Source organism: Alligator sinensis, unplaced genomic scaffold, assembly GCF_000455745.1.
Source record: "Alligator sinensis unplaced genomic scaffold, ASM45574v1 scaffold611_2, whole genome shotgun sequence".
NCBI classification, from domain to species: domain Eukaryota; kingdom Metazoa; phylum Chordata; order Crocodylia; family Alligatoridae; genus Alligator; species Alligator sinensis.
The window spans coordinates 1,925,359-1,945,786 of record NW_005841869.1 but is presented as its reverse complement, the minus strand read 5'-3'; the positions used below and the strand labels follow the sequence as shown (position 1 = coordinate 1,945,786).

The following is a 20,428-nucleotide window of genomic DNA, read 5'->3' as shown; positions in this document are numbered from 1 at the left end:
CCCCGGTAGAGCTTGATCCAGAGCCCACTGAGGTCAATGGAAGGACTTTGGACAGCCCTTATGCATGTGCATGCACGTTTATGTCAAGCATGTCTGCACACGTGCGCACCTTGCTTCCCGGATGTGATGCCGCATGCAGACGGTGCCAGGTGTGAGACCGGGGGTTCCTGCGGCAGCCTGCCTCCTGTAGCCCCCCATCAATATCTGCAGGGTGTGAAACCCACCCGATGCTTTCGAGCCAGGCAGCGCATGACAGAGCGGGTCTAGGGTGTGTGGTATCCTGGGAAAGGGGTGGGGGTTTGTGCCAGCTCGGCCCCATCCTCATCCACCTCCTGCGTGCCCAGCTGGTGCACAAGGCCCTCTCCGCTCACCCTGGAGCCGGACCAGCTCGTCTGCTGTCCGGCTTTGCCCTCGTTCTGTGCTGGCCCCCCGTGTCGCAGGGAGGGGTGCCTTGCTGTGGGGCATGCTGCTGCCTATGCCATGCCGTAGCGTCACCTTGGCTTTTGTGGCGGCTGCCCCAGGAGGCCTGCGGCGTGGGTGCCCGTCAGCACCGTAGCTCTGGGTGGAGAACGCGGTCCCTCTCAGGCCGGGCGCTCCAGGGCATCGTTGGGCTTGTGAGCATGGGCCGCGGTGCTGAGAGCAAGCACCTGCAGCCGTGGCTCTAGGCCAGGGAGCAGGGTGGGCTTGGGTGGGCCGGGGCTCGGCAGGGAAGCCGGGGCACCCATGCTCTCATGCCCAGGCGAGTGCCCTCTGTAAGACTGGATACTCGCAGGGGTTGAGGTGAGGATTCGGGGCCCGTTCTGCGGGGAGCTTGTGCACCTTCCTCCTGCCAGGCAGCGAGGTGGGGCAGGGAGAGCGAGGAGGGCAACAGGGGCTTATTGTGGGGCTTCATTTCCACTGTCTTGTGTCCATCCTGAGAGCCCCTCTGCACTGGCCAGGTGCAGCCCGCCACGTGTCATGTCCCCATCCCCGGGGCCAGACTCCAGGGCCGCGCCGCGGGAGGGAACGTCCATCCTGCAGCTGTCGAGGGAAACCCACAGCCTGCTTCCCACGGGGAGGCCGCCCGGGGCTGGCGTGGGCAGGGCGCTCGCTCTCTCAGCCTCGCCCCGTGGGTGGTGGCGTTTGCTGCTGAGCCGGTGGCTTGCTCGGGAGAGGGGGCACGGGGAGGCGTGCACAGACGGCCTGGGGGGCTGCCCCAGCACAGACGTTGGCTAGCCCGAGCGCTCCACACGTGCACCGAGCTAGCCGGGAAAGTGGAGCAGGGCTGACCCCTAGTGGCCCCGTCCTGGAAGCCTCCACGTGGCCATCAAGTGGCACGAGCCACGATGGTTCCCAGGCAAAGCGTGGACGCAGATAACTCCCCGGGACCTGATATGGGGCAGGGAGCTCGGCTGCCAAGGCTGGGATTTTGGGGTGGCCCAAAACGCTCCGGTGTGAATCGGAGCGGTTGTCTGCTTCCAGCCCCTGTGGCCACCAGCAGAGCAGAGGTGCAGAGCCCGGCACCCGGTCCTGGCTAGGCAGGGTGATGTGGGGAGCAGGTAGCATCGTGCCCGGCAGGCCCATGGCAGGCGGGCAGCCTGAGGCCCACGGGCACTGGCCTGGCCTGGATGCTCAGCCGCGGTTAGCAGGCGCTGAGTGCAAGCGGGAGGGTGCCCGGGCAAGGGGCAGCTCTGAGTCGGTGTCTTGCTGGCAGCACGTTCAGCATCTCTCCTCCAGCCCGCCGGTGCCAGCTGCAGTCGCAGCTCATCAGCGACATCCCATTAACAGTGGGGAGAAGGCGGGAGCCAGCGTGGGCTGGACAGGCCCTTTCTGCAGCCAAAGCAAACCCTGATCCTGGAGGGGCCGGGGCCGCGGCCATATGCCCTTGAGAGCCGAAATGGAGGTGGAGGCAGCAACATAAACCCCCACAATGCCCCGGGCTCATGCTGGACTCGAGCTCAGTGCCATGCTGCAGCTACAGCTGGAACGGTCTTGGATGGAAACAGCCCCTGGTCCAACACAGCCGTGCTGAAAGGGGCCCTGGCGAAATCGAGGTGAGCGTCTGAGGCTGCAGCAGCTTGCAGGCCCGTGGCAGGTGCTGCCTCTGTGCCGGGCTGGCTGGCACTGCCCCCCAGCCAGGCTAGCTCCTGCCTCTCAGTGCATTTGGCCAACGTTACTCCCACCTGGGTCCTGTCCCCGTGCTCCCTTGCAGGGGGACCCAAAGCGCAGAAGCAGCACTGGCTGCGGGCACCAGAGCACTGGCTGCAGGAGCAGCACAGATGCAGCTTCTAGGGCAAGGTCCAGCGGGTAACAAGCAAAGACGTGGCGGGAAGGGCGATGGCTTTGCCCTGCAGCGTTTGTTCCTGCAAACATCAAACACCTCTGGGTCTGCCCGTCATCACCCACTGGGAGAGAAAGGACCAGGGCTGCCTCGTGTACGACCCTCCCCGCTCCTGTCCGGACCATGCTAGCAATGCCCTGCTACCAGCCGCGCTGTGCTGGGCAGTTCTGCTGACAATGACCCCGGGAACAGCCCTGCTCCATCACTTGAGGGGGCCAGACCCCTTCCTGCAGGCATGCGGGCAGGTGCAATGCTGGCTGCCACCACGAGAGAGCAGGCTGGGCCCAGGCTTTCCCTGTGCATGTGGTGGTGCAGCTGGCCTGCCCCGCTCCCCTTGGACCCGCCACCAGTGTCAAGGTCGGGGCGCATCTAAGCAGCCCCCATGTCGCTGTGGGATGGAGTGGTGGCTTGCGGGTCCCCTCCCAGCAGCTGAAGCACAGGGTTTGATGCCGTCCCAGCCCTGGCGACTGGCACGCAGCAAAAACCACCTTTTCCCCATGGAAGTTGGACATGTTTATTTCCCGGAGAGGTCTGTTAACGGGCTGGAAATGCACCTTTCCTGTCTGGTGTCCAGCAGACTGCAGCACACCCCAGCTGGGGGCTGGCGAGTCCGCGGGTCGGCACGGCTCTCCGGTCCGGCCCTGCCTCAATAGGGACTGCCTGCGAGGCCGGGACTCCCCGCCCAGGCTCCCAGGTGTGAGACGGCAGGTGGACCACCGTGAGCCGATGACGGTCTGGTCGCTCTGGGCCTCGTGGAGCCGCCAGCCCCGAGCTGTGCTGCTTTCTGGCTCCCGATACCATTGCTGCCCATCTCCATCGCCCACCAACGCCTTCCCGACCCGAACCTCCAGCGCATTCACTGACCCACCTAGAGCAGCCGTCCCGGGGCTGGGACACAACGCTTGGTCCCCGCCAGCCTGCAGCGGGAGCAGTGTTGGCTGCCCCGCAGCCCACCCTGTCCATGGGGCGAGCTGCGGCAGAGACGGGGCAGGCGACATAAAACACGCTGACAATGCAGCTTTGCTCTTAATAATAATCTACAAGTGGGGGCAGTGGGAGAGGCTGGCACCGCCCCGGGGAAGGCTGAACAGAGCCGCGTGTGCAGCCGGCTCTGGCGTGCGCTGGGGAAGTCTGGGCTCGGAGGGGCCGAGAGGCCTCTGCTTCCCAGCTCGCCGAGCTCTGCACCCACCCGCCTGCCCTGCTCGGTCTGCAACCAGCGCCGAAGCCCGTGACAGTGATGGGGAAAATGCTTGGAGACTGGCTTCCAGTGACCTGGAAAGTGCTGGTCACCGAAGCCTGGAGCACGCGGCACAGGGCACTGCCAGTCTGGAGTCCCCGTGTCCCGTTGCCTAGGGTTGCGTCCCGGGGGCTGCGCTGGGCTGGTGTTAGCCCCACGAGGGGCTGCAGCAGTACATTTGGGCCTTGACAGTCAGCTGGCCCAGGTGTCCGGGGTGCCTGATGGCATCTGCTTGTCCTCTGGTATGTGGCAAGGACCCAGCCAGGTCACTGCAAGCCTGGGATGGGAGCTGTGATGGCAGCTCCTTTGCCTGGCAGCCCAGCTCGGCCACAGCTCCTGTGGGAAGCTGGTGCAGACGGGGCAGGGGCGCTGCATGGGGACAGCCGGCCCTGCTGCCCTGAGCAGAGCACTTCCCGGGTTAGGCTGGCCCCGGGGCCACACGTGAGCCACCCCGTGCCACGCCAGGCTAGGCAGGGACCCTCCTGGGCCCCGGGGCCTCATCCGGCTCGTTCTCCAGCAGCTCATCCTCCGAGAAGCTGATGTGCAGGCAGGTCTCGTTGCCCGCGGAGAACGACGGCGTGTTGTCCATGGCACCACCTGCACTGCCGCAGTCTGTCCCTGGGCTCCCAGGTCCGGGCCCCCCCGCGGGCTGTCGGCACGGGCCGGGCGCTGGGGACGCATGCCCGTTTTGCCCCACCCGGTCCTTGCTTGGGCCCCCCTGCGAAGGGAGCTGCTCCGTGCCGGGCGCCGGCGTCCAGGTCTCGGCGCCGAGCTTGGAGCCGCGGGGGCTGGCGGGCACGGTGCTCTCGGGCTTGGCCTCCACCTCCAGGCTCGGCGAGGTCTTGCTGGACCGCTTGCGCAGGACGGGAGGGGGCGGGTTGATCTTGGGGATGGGCTGCTGTGGCCTGGGGAGACACTTGAAGCTGAGAACGGGGGACTCCCAGCCCGGCTCCCCCAGGACCTCTGCAGCCTCCCGGGGGGCACTGGATGCTGTGCTGCGGAGGCATCCCCCGTCTTGCTCCAGCCTCTGGCTGCGGGGGTGGCCACCCGGCCCCCTCTTGCTGCCCACCCCATCCCCACATGCTCAGAGCCGCCCCCACGCAGGAAGCACGGCCCCGGCGCCCTGCCCTACCTGTCGTCTGCCCTGCCGCCGGGATCCTCCGCTCTCTGCCTGCCCGACCCGTTGGGCAGCACACCGGCGCTGACCTCTGAGCCCTCCACGCTCCGGCCCAGCCTGTCCTGCCCTGCCGGGCCCTCATTCCCGTCCTGGGGGTTTGGGCGCTGCCGGCCCTTGTCCAGGCTTAGGAGGTTGAGGTAGGACTCGCTGGTGCCCAGTGAGCTGGGGGCCACTGGGCTGCCCAGGATGCTGGCGGGGGTGGAGGTGGAGGGCAGGGTCATCTCCAGGCTGTAGTGGTTCTTCAGGTTCAGGGACAGGTTCTGCAGGGACCGGTCGACTGCCGACACACAAGGGGAAGCCTCCGGGGTTAGCGGCTACGTGCCCCGCAGTGCCAGCGCTCCGGGCCGTGCCCTCATGGGGCTGCCCCGCATCTCACCTGGGTGCCGGTGCCGCACCTGGACCTCCAGCTCCTTCAGCTGCTTCACCAGCAGCGAGACATGCTGCAGCAGGTCCCGGTTGGTCAGCAGCAGCTGCCGGACCCTGGCCTGCGCCTCGATGCGGGCGGCCGTCTCGGCGGCCAGCTGGTCTTTCAGCAGCTGCACCTGGCGGGGCAGAGAGGCGGATGCGTCCCTTCCCCCCAGCTGCTCGAGGGGCTCCACGAGCCTCCCCTTTACGGCAGCTCCCAGCGAGGGCCTGGCCTGGAGCAGGAGGCTCGAGGTACCTGAGCACCGAGGTGGGGATCCCCAGGGCAGAGGTGGGGGGGACGCAGGGGTCTGTACCTGGGCCACGGCCACCTGGGTCTGCTGCTGCTGCTGGAGGAGCTGGTGCTGCAGCAGCTGCAGGCAGTGCTGCGAGGCCAGGGGGGTCACGGAGGCGGAGGAGCAGGGGCTGCCAGGGCTGCGTAGCTGCTGGGAGACCGACGGGCACACGGAGCAGCTCTCAGCGTCCTAGGCACAGAGATGCCCTTACCAACGGCTCTGGCCACTCCCGGCTCCCACCTGGAGCCTGGTGAGATTTAGGCCTGGGGCCGGGCGGTGCCGCACGGGGGAGCTGGAACGGGGAGTCGATGCCGGGACTGGCCGCTGGGCTGAGCCCCTCCTACAGTGCGACCCCCGGGACGTGGCGGCCGTTCAAGCCCCTGCAACAAATCCCACTGAACCCAGGCGCTCTCAGCCCAGCGCAGCAAGGGAGGGGATTTTTCTGAGCAGGGAGAGGCTCTCAGCCGGGGCCACGTTGCCCTACCTTCACCGCCCCGCGCGGGAGCTGTGCTCTGGGTGATTGGCGGGGGCTATCAGAGGAGCACGTGGCGCTGCCCGGCTCCATGCAAGCTGGGGCTGTCGAGTGTGGGGTGATGCCGAGGAAGTGTGGCCACCCTGCCTGCCTTTGCTACGGGCTCTCCAGGCAGCGGGGCAGGGGGGGAAGCAGGTGGCCGCGGGTCTGGTACCCTGTGGAGCTGCAGGAGCAGCGCTCGGAGCACGGCCCCCACTCCCGCACCGTGTTACCTGGCCGTTGTGGTCCATGAGAGCCAGCCCAGGCTTTGCCAGTCCCAGCTCCTCCCGGGTGGGCAGCAGCTCACCGGGCCCCCGGTCGGAGAGGCAGATGCCGTCAGAGTCCACATCAGCATCATCCGCCTCTGCCATCTTGGCTCCCTGCATCTGCAGAGCTTCGAGCGAGGCAAGAAAGCACATAAGAGCGTCACGATGCCCGGGGGCCAGCCATGCAGACGGGCTGGGAGCGGGGCTGGAGGACCCACCTCCAGCTGCGGCAAGCATCTCCAGGTCTGGTCTAGTGACCAGCTCTGCCTCAGGGGTCAAGGCTGCAGGGGTTTCTGCCACCAGCTCCCCGCGCAGCCTCGGGTGGGCTCCTTTGCCCCGAGAGGCTCAGCTGCAACCGGTGACCCCCTGCGATGTTTGCACAGCGCTCTTACAGGTGCAAGCATCCGGGGCAGCCTGGCCTGCAGCCTGTGTCCCCAAGGCCCCCGTCCCAACCCCTGGCTCCTCTGCCCCGGTCTAGGAGAGCTGCGTGCAGGGCCGAGAGAGCGGCAGCTCACCTTCCAGCGGCTGCTCCTCCGACTTGTCGCTGGCGCCGTCCGCCTGGCCGTCGGCGCTCTGGAGCGTGTGCTGTAGGCTCAGCTTGTGGCACACCTCGAAAGCCTGGCCCACCGTCCGCACCACCCGCATGGCCTGGCTCTGCAGGGCGAGACCGGAGGGCAGATGTCTGTGGGGCAGGGCTGGCATGGGGTCCTCTCCCATCCATCTTGCCATGGAGGAGACACTGGGGGAGCCCAGGCAGGCAGCAGTCTGACATGCATTGCCTCGTGCAGCTGCTGCCCCCTGGCCTGCTGATGGCTGGGAGGAGGTGTGCTGGGCTGTGGACACCAGCCGGACTCCCCAGCTGCTTGCTCTTCCTGGGGGGGACGGGGTCTAGACTATGCCTCCATCTCTGGGCAGTCAGGACGAGTCATAGTTTCATAGTTGGTCGGGTCGGAAGGGACCTGAGCAGATCATCAAGTCCGACCCCCTGCCATGGCAGGAAAAAGTACTGGGGTCAAACGACCCCAGCAAGGTGTTTGTCTAACTTCTTAAAGACCCCTAGGGTAGGAGCCAGCACCACTTCGCTTGGAAGTTGGTTCCAGATCCTAGCTGCCCTGACTGTGAAGTCGCGCCTCCTGATGTCTAGTCCTCGGCAGACTTCTCCCCTTAGCTCTGCCCCATGCTGCTTCGGGGCAGGGGACCCTCTCCTGCACCCTGCCCACGGGCCCGTACCCCTAACAAGCTCCTGGCAACACGCACCTTCTTCTTGGACTTGAAGACGTTGCACCTGAAGGAGTTGTTGGCACTGTCCCTCGCGATGTAGCTGAAGATCTTCAGGTCCTGCGAGTCGTGCGACACGTAGAAGATCCTAGGAGAGACGGGCACAGCACGAATGAGCAAGAACCCACTGGAAAAGCTCATTGAACCAGTGAGGGCTGCGGTGGCTCTGATTGCAGGACACGCAGGCGTCTCGTGGCATCCCAGGGGATGGGAGGCTGCATGCTGCTCTCCTGACCACGGGCAGAAATGCCCAGCTCATCTAATCTTCGCAGTCCCGAGCACCTAGCCATTCCCCTGCTTGTCTCGGTCCCCTGCTCTGCTGGGCCAAGGATAAAGCAGCCAGATCTGAGAGCAGCAGCCCATCCACTGCACGGCTGGATGGGGCAGAGTCCAGGGAAAGGACCCCCTGCCTCAGGGGCAGCTTGGCAGAGGGGCTTTCCAAGCACCCTCGCGAGGGCATGGAGAGCTGTGTTTGCAGAGCGAGTTGATTTCTATCCTAGCTCGAGACGCAGCGAAGAGCAGAGAGAAGCAGCCTGTAGCACAGGCCCATTATCATCAGCGCCAGGCAGATGGTGCAGCACAAAAGGCAGCTTCCCTCTGCTACATCAACCGAGGCGGGTGAATTGGCTCCATGGCCCATCCACGGCTCAAAAGATTTTCATCCTCCCCAGGGGCCTGGCTCCGCTGCACAGATCTTTTCTTTTCTTTTTTTACCTTTTATTCCAGGCAGCTTGTTTTATATGGTGGAAAATGGGCCGGTGCCTTTCCACTCCACATGCAGAGGGAACCGGAGGCACAGATTTGCATCTTTACCTTTCTTTCTTCTGCCTCCGCACGTCATTTTGAAATTTCAATCGGGACAATTATCAAAAGCACTTCCCTGGATCCTGTCACAAGCGCCTCTTCCACGGTGATTATTTTAGGAACAATCCAGCGTGTTGCTAGAGAATCTAGTGAAATTACTCTCTTTGCCTGGCAAACAGCCCGGAAGCGCTGAAGAGCGCCGGGAGAGAGGTAAAAACACAGCAGCGTGTTCCCTCGGGACCTCTTCCTGGGCTGAAAACATAGGGCATCCTGCCTCGTGCTTTTGCAATTCCCGGCTAGCAGATCTATCGGCCCGGACCACCTCAGAGCCCTCAGAAAGGAGGTCTGCTTGGTGGTTCGCCACCAATTTCTGGGCACTAAACCCTGCTGTTCCCTCGCTCCTCCCCTCCACCCTCCCTGCTGGCACCAGACCGCTGCAGTGCCCCAAACACCTTCCTTACAGACCGCCAGCCCCAAAACCTCTTGGCTTTGCTTTTCTGTGCTTAGGGGCAGGGTGCTAGATGTGGGGCTCACAGCTGCAGGGTGCCGGGAGCGCGTGGATGCACACTGGGCAAGGGCAGCGCGGTCTGGGAGCTTGAGATGGGTCGGCACCTTGTGCCCGCAGAGCCCTGCCACAGGTCCCGCTAGGAAGGAGAGCAGCTGCTTCTTTCTCTAGGTGGACAAGATAAAGGGCGGGCGAGTCTGGGCTGGGAGGCAACCAGTGGAGGAGTTTCCTCCTGGATATCGGTGCCTTGATGCACTGCCCCTAGCAGGGAAGGCCAGTGGTTTTCACCTCTCAGCCCAGTCCCACCCCCTCGCCCCCGGGTGCTCCTCGCCTGCACTTATAACGGGGGACTTGTTTTCAGGTAGGTTGTGCTAAGCAATGCGACGGGGCCTTTAGGAAGCAGGAATTCAGCAGCGGTGTTTGTGTCGTCCAGGCCTGCCGGGCGGGCGGCACGTCAGCCTGCAGGAGCTAGGCTGCAGGCGGTCGGAGATGTGATTAATTGCCTTGGGTGCGGACCCTGGGCCACGTACCTGTAGACAGGGTCGTGCATCACCAGCATCTTACTCTCGTCCCAGCTCCATTCCTTCCTCTGCAAAGAAGAGGAGAGGGGGCATAAAGCACCGCAAAAGCTGGATGCCAACCCCTGCTGACCAGCAGGCAAAACCCAGGTCCTGGTTTGACTGTCGGGGACGAGTGCGGAGCTAAGCAACCGCAGGTGCTGTGAAGTGAGACAGGCACGAGGCCTCGGCAGCATGGGGAAAGGGCTGGGGTTGCAGGCACGGGATCGGGACCCAGGCCTGGCTCTGGTCACAGAGGACCTCCCCGCGGCATACGCTGCTGGACATGGGCAGACACGGCACAGGGTTGCGTAGACCCCAGGGTCCCCCCAGCCCGCTCCCCGGGAGGCGCGCGGAGTCCTACCTTCTGCTTCTTGCGCAGAATCACCTTCACCCCGTCCACGGAGACGACGAGGCTGACTTTTTTCTTCTTGATGTTCTTTGCTTTGAATTCATACTACGAAGAAGGGGAGGGGAGAGAGACCGGGGTGAGCAGAGATGGGAAGTCCTGGGGAGAGACCCCCACCCCGCTCCTCCCAACGGGCAGCTCTAGTCAGCGCCAGGTTTACGAACCCGTCTTTTTGTCTGGTCCCGCGCTTGCCGCTCCACCCCGCTGTGCACAGCGTGTGCGACTGGCGCGCCGCCAAAGCCGCGGGAGTCTGGGGTTTCATTCAAAGTGACCCTTTTAGCAGGGAGAGGCTGAGCTCAGTGTTGTGGGCCGCTTCGATGGAAAGGGCCAGGTTTTTTGTCTGCTCTTTGTGGGCGCTCCGTGCTCGGAGGCAAAGCAAGCTGGACAGCAGCCCTGGGTGCGACTGCCCCAACGGCATGACTGCAGGGCAGGGGAGCGTGTTGGCAGAGGCTGCGGTGCAGGGTACCTGGGTGCTGGGCAATGCTAGGTGGACAGCCGGGGACACACGTGGGCCTTTCAGGCAGGTGGAGACAGCCCAGGCTGCCTGGCTTGTGCTTGCAACCTCGCAGAAGGGGAGCAGCCGCCAGACTCCGCCGGCATTTGGAAGTGCCCATATGCAGCCCTTCAAAAGTGCCGGCAGGCCTTGACCCTCCGCCAGAAGCGCTGGCAGGACAAGCTAGAAACCTACGGCTCGCGGCAACTCCTGCGTCCATGTGCTGCAGCACGCGGGGAAGACAGGAGTGGTTTCCCTTTGGAGGGAAGACTGCGATGCAATTATCCCGGCCACTTCTGCAATCGCATCGACCTCGAGGGCCTCTTTGCCCCCAGGGGAGTCCAGCCCCGTGTCTGCAGGTGCCTCCCGCTCCCAATCCCATCACAGCGAGGAGTCCTTGCCTTTGATACAGCCAGCAGAAACAGCCACGAGACCTCGCAGCTTTGTGCATGGACCCAATCCTTTAGCCCCCTCTGAGGCTTCGTTTTGAAACACAAGTCTCGTGCCCAATATTGAGTTTTCCTCACTCAGAAACTGGCCTCCCTTGGCCAGATCTTTGACCGGCTTAAGTCAACCGGGCCCCATCAGAGCCAGTATTGCTGTCATGATCTCCTCTAGCTAAACAAAAAAGCTTTGGCTTGCCTTGACGTAGAAGTTACCGCAGCTTGAAAGCAGGGATTATAAATCCCCATTTTAATAGCCTAATAACATAAACTGCGCTGTAACGGAGCTGGGGGAATCAGCAAGGGAGCCATTGCCGGGACGGCCTGATAGCTCCACCCCTGCAAATAGCAGCGCGGAGGCTACCGACGTCCACGTTACGTGGGCTGCCGCCCGGCTCAGCACCTCTCCCGAGCCTCGGCGGCGCAGGAGGCCTGTCGGTCTCCATCGCAGGCCCCAGCCCAGATGCTCGCGCTGCCTTCAAAGGCAATTTTCGCAGCTCAGCGACTGTGAAAGCCTCTCCTGGCTCAGAGAGGGGATGGCTCGCAGCTCCTTACAGATTCAAATCACTGCTCGTTTTGAAAGGGGCTACATTTAAAAAAGGATTAAAAAATAAAAAAGACCCAGGGATTTGCTGCCTGTGGTTGCTCATTTGCACCTCCAGAGAGGCACCACGTGTGCGAGGCCAGGGGAGCATTTCCTTTGCCTGGCTGGCAGCTGGAACAACTCGGGCTGGACATTTTTGCTTCTAAAACTCCCAGAGTGGCCCCGTGTCTTGTCTGGGAGATCAACTTTCTATCCCCGAGCAAGCCCAGGGGCTTCATCCGCCTGGTGTCCTGCCTAGAGCAGAGGCGCAGGCGGCTGCTGCGTAAGAGGAACGTGGCTCGCCCTTCTCCTCTCCAAGCGTCTGCCCCCGGACATTGGCAGGGGGCTGCCCTTGCGGTGGCTGGTGCTTTCCTGATGCGTGTGGATTCACACAGGCGTCTCCCCCATCAGCATCACCCCCAAACCAGACTCCGCTGCAAGGCGTGGGGTACGGTGATGCATGACTCTCACCCCTGGGCTCTGCACTTTGCCCTGGGGCTGGGTAAGGTGAGGGGCACTGTCTGGTGGGAAGGGACTGTCTAGGGGTACTTAGGCACTGGCAGGGATAGCGTCACGGCCATCGCTGCTCCTAAACCTCCAGCGCTCCAGCAGGCCCACGGCGTCGGGCACCACCCCGATTCAGCGGCAGCCTTTTGATCTCCCGTGAATTACTGCTCGGAGACCAGCTGTTTAAAAGTCTATCTATAGCCCCGGCACGCGTGAATCTGCAGCTAAATTTGCGAGACGCGTTCTGCTGCGAGTGCAGGAGTGAATGCTAATGGTTGCGGGGGTGCAGGGCCACGGTGGTGGTGCGGTTTGAAGTCCTGGGAGACCGTGTGAACTTCTCGCACGCTCAGGCGGTGGCTGTCATCAGCTGCATCGCGCCCTCATGCGCCGTGGCCGCACCCAGCCCCTCGCTCCTGACCCACTGCCTGCTCTCTTGTCCCAGGCGCAGGTGGTTGTACAAGTCTCCGATGGGGCCTGCGGCCACAGCACAAATCCTGCTTCATTCCCATCGTTGCAAGCAAGGTGCAGATGCAGAAGGGGAGAGTGAGCCCATGCTGCAGAGCGACTGGGCTCGGGGACCGGAGCACCGCAGCAGCAAGGGGGGAGTGCAGAGATGTGGCAGGAAATGCATGCTGCATCTGGGCCCTGTGCATGTGTCTGGAGGGGAGACAGCCTCCCCGGGGGCAAATGCCCTGTTCGGTGCCGCCCCCTGCCCTAGCAGCAGTCGGGTCCTGAGCAGGCCTGGGACAGGGGTCCTGCATGGAAAGGGTCCTGGCCAAGAGCGATTTTGGCAGCACCTGGGGGATGCTGAGACTCTGCGGAACCATGTGGCAGGCCTGATCCTGCACCAGCCGGTGCCGGCGTCCCCTGGCTCCTCCTTATCCGCCTCCTGCCTTGCCCCCTCAGCCATGCAGCCCAGACCCGCCTGCCGCAGAGGCACTGGAGCTTCACCCTTCACCTGCGCTTGGAGCCTGCTCACGACCCGTGAACATCGATCCGAGCAGGATGGACCGGGGCTGGGACATGCCAAGTCTTCAGCTGGAAGCAAGATGGGACAGGGCAGGACAGTAGTTGACCTGGCATCCAAGCGGCTGAAGCTCTTTGCATCCTGAAATGCAGCTGCAAGGAGTTGAACCCTCCCGGTCCAGGGTGGCAGCACTTTGCAGGGGCCCCAGAGTCCTGAGGGGCAGCTCCAGTTCAGCCCGAGAGGCCCACGGTCTCGGCACGTCAAGGGGTGCCCGCAGCGCCGCACTGGGGAGCTGCATCAGCTCAGGCCAATGCTTCCTGCTCCATCTCTGCCCGCAGAAGCAGGCAGGATCCAGCATCAGTCACTTGGTTGCTTTCTCTCAAGTGAGAGCTTCTAGGACTACCTTTGAAGTGCCTGTAGCTCACCGGGTTTATACGACACAAACTCCTCCAAAATGGGCTCAAGCTAGTCAGCATTATCCCCTGCAATGGCAAATGTGCACTGGTGTAGGGGACACAGGGCATTCATGGGTTAACTTGATCCTGGCTCTTTGGGCTTCTTTGTTCCTTGGCTATTTTCCCCTGTTATTGAAGTGATATACGAGTTTCTTCTACATCTGTCAAGGTTACCAAGCATCAAATGCCCTTTGGCCATGTTCAGTTTCCTTGCCAGCTCCAGGAGCTCCAGAGCTGTTCTTCTGGACCCGGCAGGAGCTAAAACTGTGTTTGGACACTAGACTAGCATTTGGAGAGGCCAATAGGCAGGAGTAGGGGTCTGTAGAGAGAGGTTTGTCCAAGCTCAAGAGACTAGCTGGGGGATATTATAAGGATGAAAGCCAGAAAGGGGAACTGCCTTGTCTTTAATTTAGCAGCTTCATTAATCTCCAGTGCTGTTCTGTTCTAGAGGAAGCCAAACCTCTAGAAACCCTTCTGCATTCATCTGCGTGTAATGCGCTGCCTTTCCCGTGGCCCCGCGCGCTGTTAGTGTGCAATATTAACGTACCCGAGAGCAAAGAGCTGCACGAGTAAAAATGGTAATGGAGCTGGGTGATGCATATTTCATCGGCTAATTCCACCCAAGCAGATATAAATTACACACGTGTCTGCCAGTGAAAGAGAGCGGACTAATGCGCGTTCGAAATGACATGCGGTAGCTAGCCCCAGGAATAGGAAGCAATGCTTAAGGTGATTAATTATGTCAGTGGGGCCTTTGTTATGGAAATGAGAATATCATCATAAATGGAAAGGCCTGTGGGTCTTGGGAGGTGCCCCTGCCCTTCGGGGCTAGTCTGTAGGGAATCACCATAGCCGCTGGCACCCAACCCAGCACGCTGCAATCGTCAGGCAGGTGATGTTTTTAAAGCAGAGCCAGGGACGTACCAGAGCCTGCTTGGACCTCCTCACAGAGGCTGGGTCACCTCTTCTGAGCCAGCAGCTCCGCAGCATTTTAGCTGAATGGGCAACAAAAATCTTAGCAGGGTTCATTGAATCATAAAAAATGAGGGTTGAAGGGACCTCAGGAGGTCCAACGCCCGAAGTTGGAGTGTTGTAGCTGTGATGGTCCCGATCCATGCAGGAAGCAAGGGGGTTTCCTGATAGTAGCTTTTATTGGACAAACTGAATACACGGGAGAGATGTCAGATGAGCTTTCAGGCACTTTGCTGAGGATTTAGCTTTCAAGGGACCCAGGGACAGAAAGGAAGAGCTGGCCTGGTGCTGCGCCAGTCATCAGCGGCTTCGTGACAAGAAGCATCCTGCTTAAGGACACGCTATTTTCTTCCAGAAGACTGAGCATCCACCCCGTCCCCAAACGTGCCTGCTAGACGGCCCCAGGAGGTAGGTGGCAAGGAGGGGCAGACCTGTGCGGTTCTGCCCCGTTCGCGGAAGGGCTGTCCCCAATCCCCGGAGCTTGCTGGAAACCTATTTGTGCTCCTGCACCTAAGTGGGCACCTTGTTGTGCTGCAGCAAGTAGCTTATTTAAGCAATGTGAAAAGAAGCCTTTCCCTCCCACGGCCACTGCAGGCAGGAGCCTCAGGGGCCAAGGGGTGGCTGTAGATGCTAACAATGCAGAGAAGCCTAAAGCGTTTACATTAACGGAAAGCTCCCCGTTCTGAACCAGGTTCCCGCGGTTGTACACGAACCTGGAGCTACCCTGCAAGCAACGGGTGCCGGTAGCACCAGCTCTTGGCTCTCATGTTAGAGAAGCTTCAGCTCCAAGGGTTTGAATGGGATAGTTTTTAATCCCATTAGTTTCCCCCACATCTTTGAAAGGAGCAGATGGCTGGAGCCGGGCGATCTTACCAGCTCTGCCAAGTAGCTAAGGGCTTTCATTCCCCCACCCTGCAGCACATCGAGCTGCCCAGGTCCTCTGTCCTGGGAACACGGAGCGAAGGTCGTTAAGGCATCACGAGGAGCCGGCGTGTCATAGTCGGAGCTGGTGCTCGCAGTCACCGGGCAACGTGCAAACAGACCCTCCTGAGCACGCAGCAGAGCACAGGAGCGCGTCTCCCATCCGGCGGGGAGGGAGGATTTATGAGCCTTGGAAACATAAAGCTGTCCAGCAGAGAGCAGAAAGCAAGCTTGGAGCACAATGGACGCGGGGAGCGCTGGGCAAAACCTGAATAAGCCCTTTCTTCTCGTTCAAATCAGCCCCTTCCACTCCTTGACTTATTACAGCTCCCGCAGCTCGCTCCCTGCACAAAAGCTGCCTACCGGGACCACGGCTTTCTGTGGGGCGAGGCTAGCACATCCCTTCCTCTGGTCCCTCCAGAGACACCCTGCCTCGTGCCAGCTTCATGCCTTCACCTGTCCCAGCGCAGGAGCCTGTGATTCTCCCACTCTTCAACTGGGCCCAGCAGGGCTGGAGGACTGGGCCCTTTTCCAGCCGGTCCTTCTCGGTGACCTGGGGGGTGTATAGCGATGAAACAGCCTCTCCAAACTGAAGCACCGCTTGCTTTAGGGAGAGGAAGAATGCACTGGGGGGAAAGTACTTGTAATGATGCCCGTCTAGCTTAGCTAAAGCATTCCCACCTGGCGGTGGAGACCCATGCACCTGGCTTCTCCAGCCGTCCCAGCCGGGTCCCACCCATGTCTGTCTAGCAGTTTCCCCTCCCAAAATGACGCCCCTTGTCTTCAGAAGGAGGCGATAAATCCCGCCCGAGCTCCTCTGTTGTTCTGTGCTCGCAGGTCTTTTCCTGTCCTGGCTTCCACCAGCTTTGTAATTGGCCAAGTAAGAGGCAAAGGCTAATCGTCCTGAAGATCGCTTGCTGTTCGTGGCCTTATCTCAGGCCTTTCTTTTCCTTCCTGCCTGTTTTTCCAGACAGGCCTTGTCTGCACGAGCCCTGTATTCCCAAAGAAAACATCTCGCCACCCTTGCTGACAGGCGGTGTTCCTGTGTTCGTACAGAACAACTCCCACATCCATCATGCTTGCCAGGTGCCCCGCCGGGGGGGAGAGCAGAGTCCCTTTGCCTCCTTTACTGAGTCTGCCCTTCTCCCCAGCAAAACGGGGGCCGGGTTTCACGAGGCAGGCAGCGCGGCCAGGGACAGCAGTGTCGCGAGGACGGCCCGGCCGCAGGTGTCGTAACTGCAGCGTCACCTCCGTCCACCCAGAGCCTGCGTCCGGCTCTGCTGATGCTGGGGTGAAGCTACGGTCCTCGAGCAACGGGGCATAGACGCAGCCTCGTGTGCATGCAACAAGCCCAGAAATGCGCTGGCTCATCTCATGCGAGGCAGGAGGGTCGAATCCTGCTCTGAGATGGGGCGGAGAAGCCCTGGGAAACTACAGTCATGTCCAGGAGCTGGGAAGTGGAAGCGACAGCAAGCGAGTCGGAGCTGGGACCGGGACTCCTTGGCTGGACAGTGTGTGCCCGTCTCTGCCAACATCCCCACCAAAGTCCCAGCACAGCATTTCTGATGCAGACATCTGCCCCGAAGGGCTGGACTGAAGCCACTGCCTTGCTCCAGGTTGGCTGCTGAGCATGATCAGATGGAGGGAGGCTTGGGCTGCTCATCTACGCTGGATTAGAGCGGGCGAGCGGGAAGTGACCGGCGGTGTGGCTCTGCACCAGCCCTGGGCCCGCTGGACACTGCTGGGCGCTTCCAAGTGCCCGTTACGCCTGTGGACGCGTGTGAGAGGAGGGCACTAGGCTGCAGCACGCACAGCCTCATGGGGTTGCAGAGAGCCCCACTGGTGCTTGCTCCTCCAGTCTGGAAGCCACAAGCCAGCGGGAGCCCAACCTGCAGACCAGCTTTCTGGACCCAGCTCTTCCTGCAGCAGCTTCACGGGTGGATGTTGGGGCACTGCCAGCCCGGGTTGCTACAGCCCCTTCCAGTCAGGGAAAGCATCGGCTGGGATGCTGCACATCACGGGCAAAGCCTCCCCAGGGGCTGATGGCCGGGGGAGGCTGAGGTCCCCAGGAAGCCCATGTTTGTATGGTAGGAGGTCAGCAGGAGATGCACGCTGGAAAACCCCCTCCTTCCGGGAAGCGGCCTGCACAGCTCATCATCCCTGCCAGGGCCTGTGCCGCCTGCTCCCGTTAACACACACCTTGAACAGGAGCAGCATCCAGCCGTGGCGACTCCACCTGCTTCCCCAAAAAAGGGCCTTCTGCAAAGCTCATCCTTCCTGGCATTTCTGTGAGTGGGGAAGGCATGACCCCATCTTACAGCCCAGAACACTGAGGCACGGGGCGGCTGAATGACGTGTGAAGCGTGTGCATGCGGGGGCACTGCCCTGAGAGCTGCTTCCTCCAGGGCCTGGCACTTCATTCCAGCTGCTGGTCCTCAGGGGACCCTGGACAGTGCCTTCCCTGTCCCAGCTGGGTAACTGGGGCAGCCCCCCCGACGCTCAAAGCACCGGAGAGGCTCTGCACCTGCTTGGAGGGAAGGAGGAGACGTGGGCTGCGCGAGAGCCAGGGACTGCATTCGTGGCAGGAGGACGGACTCTGCCGAGGTGAACGACCCGGTCTCCTCCGCAGGGTGCGGCGCTGCCCGAGAACAAAGGGTTCCCAGAGGCGTCGGGAAGGGAGGCGCTGGGCTTGGGCGCTGTCTTGCGCAGCAAAGGGAAACTCCTCTAGGTTTCTAAGCTGACTAAACCGGAGCCAGCCCGGCTGGCTGGTCAGTGCCGGCCGGCCCTTCAGTTTGGGCACGTTCAGCTGAAAGGCAGCAACAAAATCCTCTTTAAAAGGCCTCCCTCTGCCTCCACTCCCAAGACAAGTCCTGGAGAAAGCAAGTATGTCCTCTGTGAAGGAGCGCGGGCACAGCTGTCTGCAGCCACCCCCTTTGCCCCAAGGAGACAGCAAGGTGTGCGTGGTCCCAGCAAGGGGGGAAGGCCGTGAGGTCCTGGACGAGGGCCGCACCCCTTCCCCTGCGCCCCTTTCAGGAAGGCTGGGCTGACAGCATCCTTTTTGTTGCTGCAATGCTGCCAGCTCCCTCGGAGAGCCCCACGCGAGGGGACATCATCCGGCCTTTTGTGCCTCTTGGACAAAAGTCCTTTTGTGGGACCATCGCTCCCAGGAACCCCCTGGTCTAATAAGGACCCACACGCAGCCGGGTGGTAATACCGCCTCACTGGGACCATTTCACTTGTGGGGGAAGGATCTGGCTATCACGTCCCCACTACTCATCTATGGGGACATCTGGTACAGTGGGGGTGGAAGCAATGGCTGGGGGTGAATCATTCATGTCTACAGCCTCGGTTCAGGGTGCCCAGCACCCTCGTTTTCCATCTGATGGCTGCACAGTGCCCTGCACGAATGAATCCAGCCTGAGCCGAGCTCCTGGTGGATATGCCCCTATGGTAGACATACCTCAGGCTTGTACCCTTTCACACTCCTCTAGGCTGGCGCTTGTACAGCCCCTGGCACAACAGGGCCCTGATTGCAGCTGTATCCTCTGAGTGTTCCTGCAATGTGCAGAAATATGCAGGAGCTGATCTGGGGTCTAGGAAGCCGTCGCTCCTCCCAGAGCTCCCCCTGTGCATCTGGGGACTTCCTTGACCCCCCCCCCCCGACCACAGGGACCCCCTTGTCACCCAGGCATGCGGCATCGTGGGACTTCCGTGCCCCCCCCCCCCGATCACAGTGACCCCCTTGTCAGCCAGGCATGCAAGCCTCAGGGGAAGTTCCTGGGGAAGGGACAGCGGGTAGCTAACGAGCTCACTAACACCAGCTCTGGCTGGAGCGGTCAAGATGCAGCGAGAATCCTCGATGCTGCCGTCACGTGGCGGTGCGGAGCACGCTAAATAATGCAGCACCTGCATGCATGGGTGCAAGGCTGCTCTTTTAGGCCTCATCTTCCAGGCAAGGCCTGGAACGGCAATGCCAGCAGGTCCGGCCCTTGACCTCTGGCTGTGGACTTGGCACGCAGCAGTGGTGGGGAACAGAGCGTACTCTGTTCAGGGGGCTGGGTGGGCGCTGAGAAAGCCGGGGCTGAGGTTAGGGACTGTGCAGCCTGGCGGGGGCTGGCCTGTCTGGTCACATCAGGTCAGGCATGATTTCATAGACATTATGGGCTGGAAGGGACCTCGCGAGATCATCGGGTCCAGCCCCCTTGCCATAGGCAGGAAGTCTGCTGGGGTCAAATGACCCCAGCAAGATAGATGCAGGCAAGGAGAAGAGCAGGCCTCCCCGGAAAGGCACATGGGAGGCAGGAGAGGTGTCAGGTGAGTGCCAGGCCTGGCAGTCAGGCAGTTTTGTGCTGGCTTGTTAGCCTGGGACAGGCAGGGTGTTGGGGCGCCTGGACGGTGGGATGCTGGAGAGGCAGAAGGTTTCTCATGCAGGGCCAAGGGCTGGCCTCTTGTTGAGCCGGAGCCAGGACAGCTGAAGAGCACCGCATGGACACGTTCTCTGCTACAGGATTTTGCTCTCCCCCAGGGTCCCCTCCAGCATCGCTCCTTGGCTCTCTGCAGCGACAGCAGCGCAAGCCAGAACGTCTCAGTGTGTGGGCATCACGAACTTGGACAGGACAGCGCGCAGCTGCCCGGAGCGGCGCATCAGGCTGGGCGCTGTGGGGCCTTCAGCTGAAGAGTTGATCCTGCCCCCTTGCGTGACTGCTGCGAACGTCGGGGTCCATGCCCCGCTCCATTTCCAGCTGCAGCGATGCAAACTTGCTGGAGGGAAAGAGCCGGCTGCGTCCTGTGCTCTCCTTTCAGCAGTGCCTCGTGGCTTCTGCAACCGTGGCAGGGACCTGTATTCACTGCATAAATGATGCAGGTATCCCTGCCCCATTGTGAGCCACGATGGTGTCCTTAGATGACCTCAGGTTAGGCCTGCTTGGCATCTGAGGCTGCTTTGCTGTGGCCCCTTTCCACTCCTGCTAATCGCTCCTGACCTCCGAGGCCTCTTTACCACGTGGCTGATGTGTCGGGCCGTTACCCCTTCCCCGGGAATGCTAATGACACGGGACAGCAGCACCACCCGGTCACCCAGGAATGATTAACTCCAGCCTGCATTTCCCAGCTCCTCGGCCCTGAGCTCAGGTGCAGGGAAGCGAGACCGGCAAGAGGCTGGTGTGTCCCCAGGGGCGGCAGCAACGCGAGCGAGTAAAGGACTCCATGGCTGGGAGCCCTTTCCCCCGGGCACTAGCCACACCAGGATTTGGGTTCTGCTGTAGGGAGGGGACAGCGATGGAGAAAGCCTGATACACACGGCCACCCCGTGGTATCACGAAAGGG

At 61.8% G+C, this 20,428-nt stretch overlaps 1 protein-coding gene across 1 annotated transcript in view; it reads right to left on the bottom strand.

The window, feature by feature from the left end:
* Positions 1-2,829: 2,829 nt before the first annotated feature.
* LOC102378666 (carboxyl-terminal PDZ ligand of neuronal nitric oxide synthase protein-like) overlaps positions 2,830-20,428 on the bottom strand; it is a 31,852-nt gene continuing 14,253 nt past the window's right edge. Inside the window, exons 3-11 of the mRNA XM_014526522.2 lie at positions 9,718-9,810; positions 9,327-9,385; positions 7,467-7,575; positions 6,725-6,863; positions 6,177-6,337; positions 5,454-5,621; positions 5,111-5,276; positions 4,690-5,011; positions 2,830-4,462 (exon numbers count right to left, since the gene is read on the bottom strand). Of these exons, the coding sequence (XP_014382008.2) occupies positions 4,024-4,462; positions 4,690-5,011; positions 5,111-5,276; positions 5,454-5,621; positions 6,177-6,337; positions 6,725-6,863; positions 7,467-7,575; positions 9,327-9,385; positions 9,718-9,810 (1,656 nt within the window). The 3' untranslated portion in view covers positions 2,830-4,023. The remainder of the gene's footprint in view (positions 4,463-4,689; positions 5,012-5,110; positions 5,277-5,453; positions 5,622-6,176; positions 6,338-6,724; positions 6,864-7,466; positions 7,576-9,326; positions 9,386-9,717; positions 9,811-20,428) is intronic.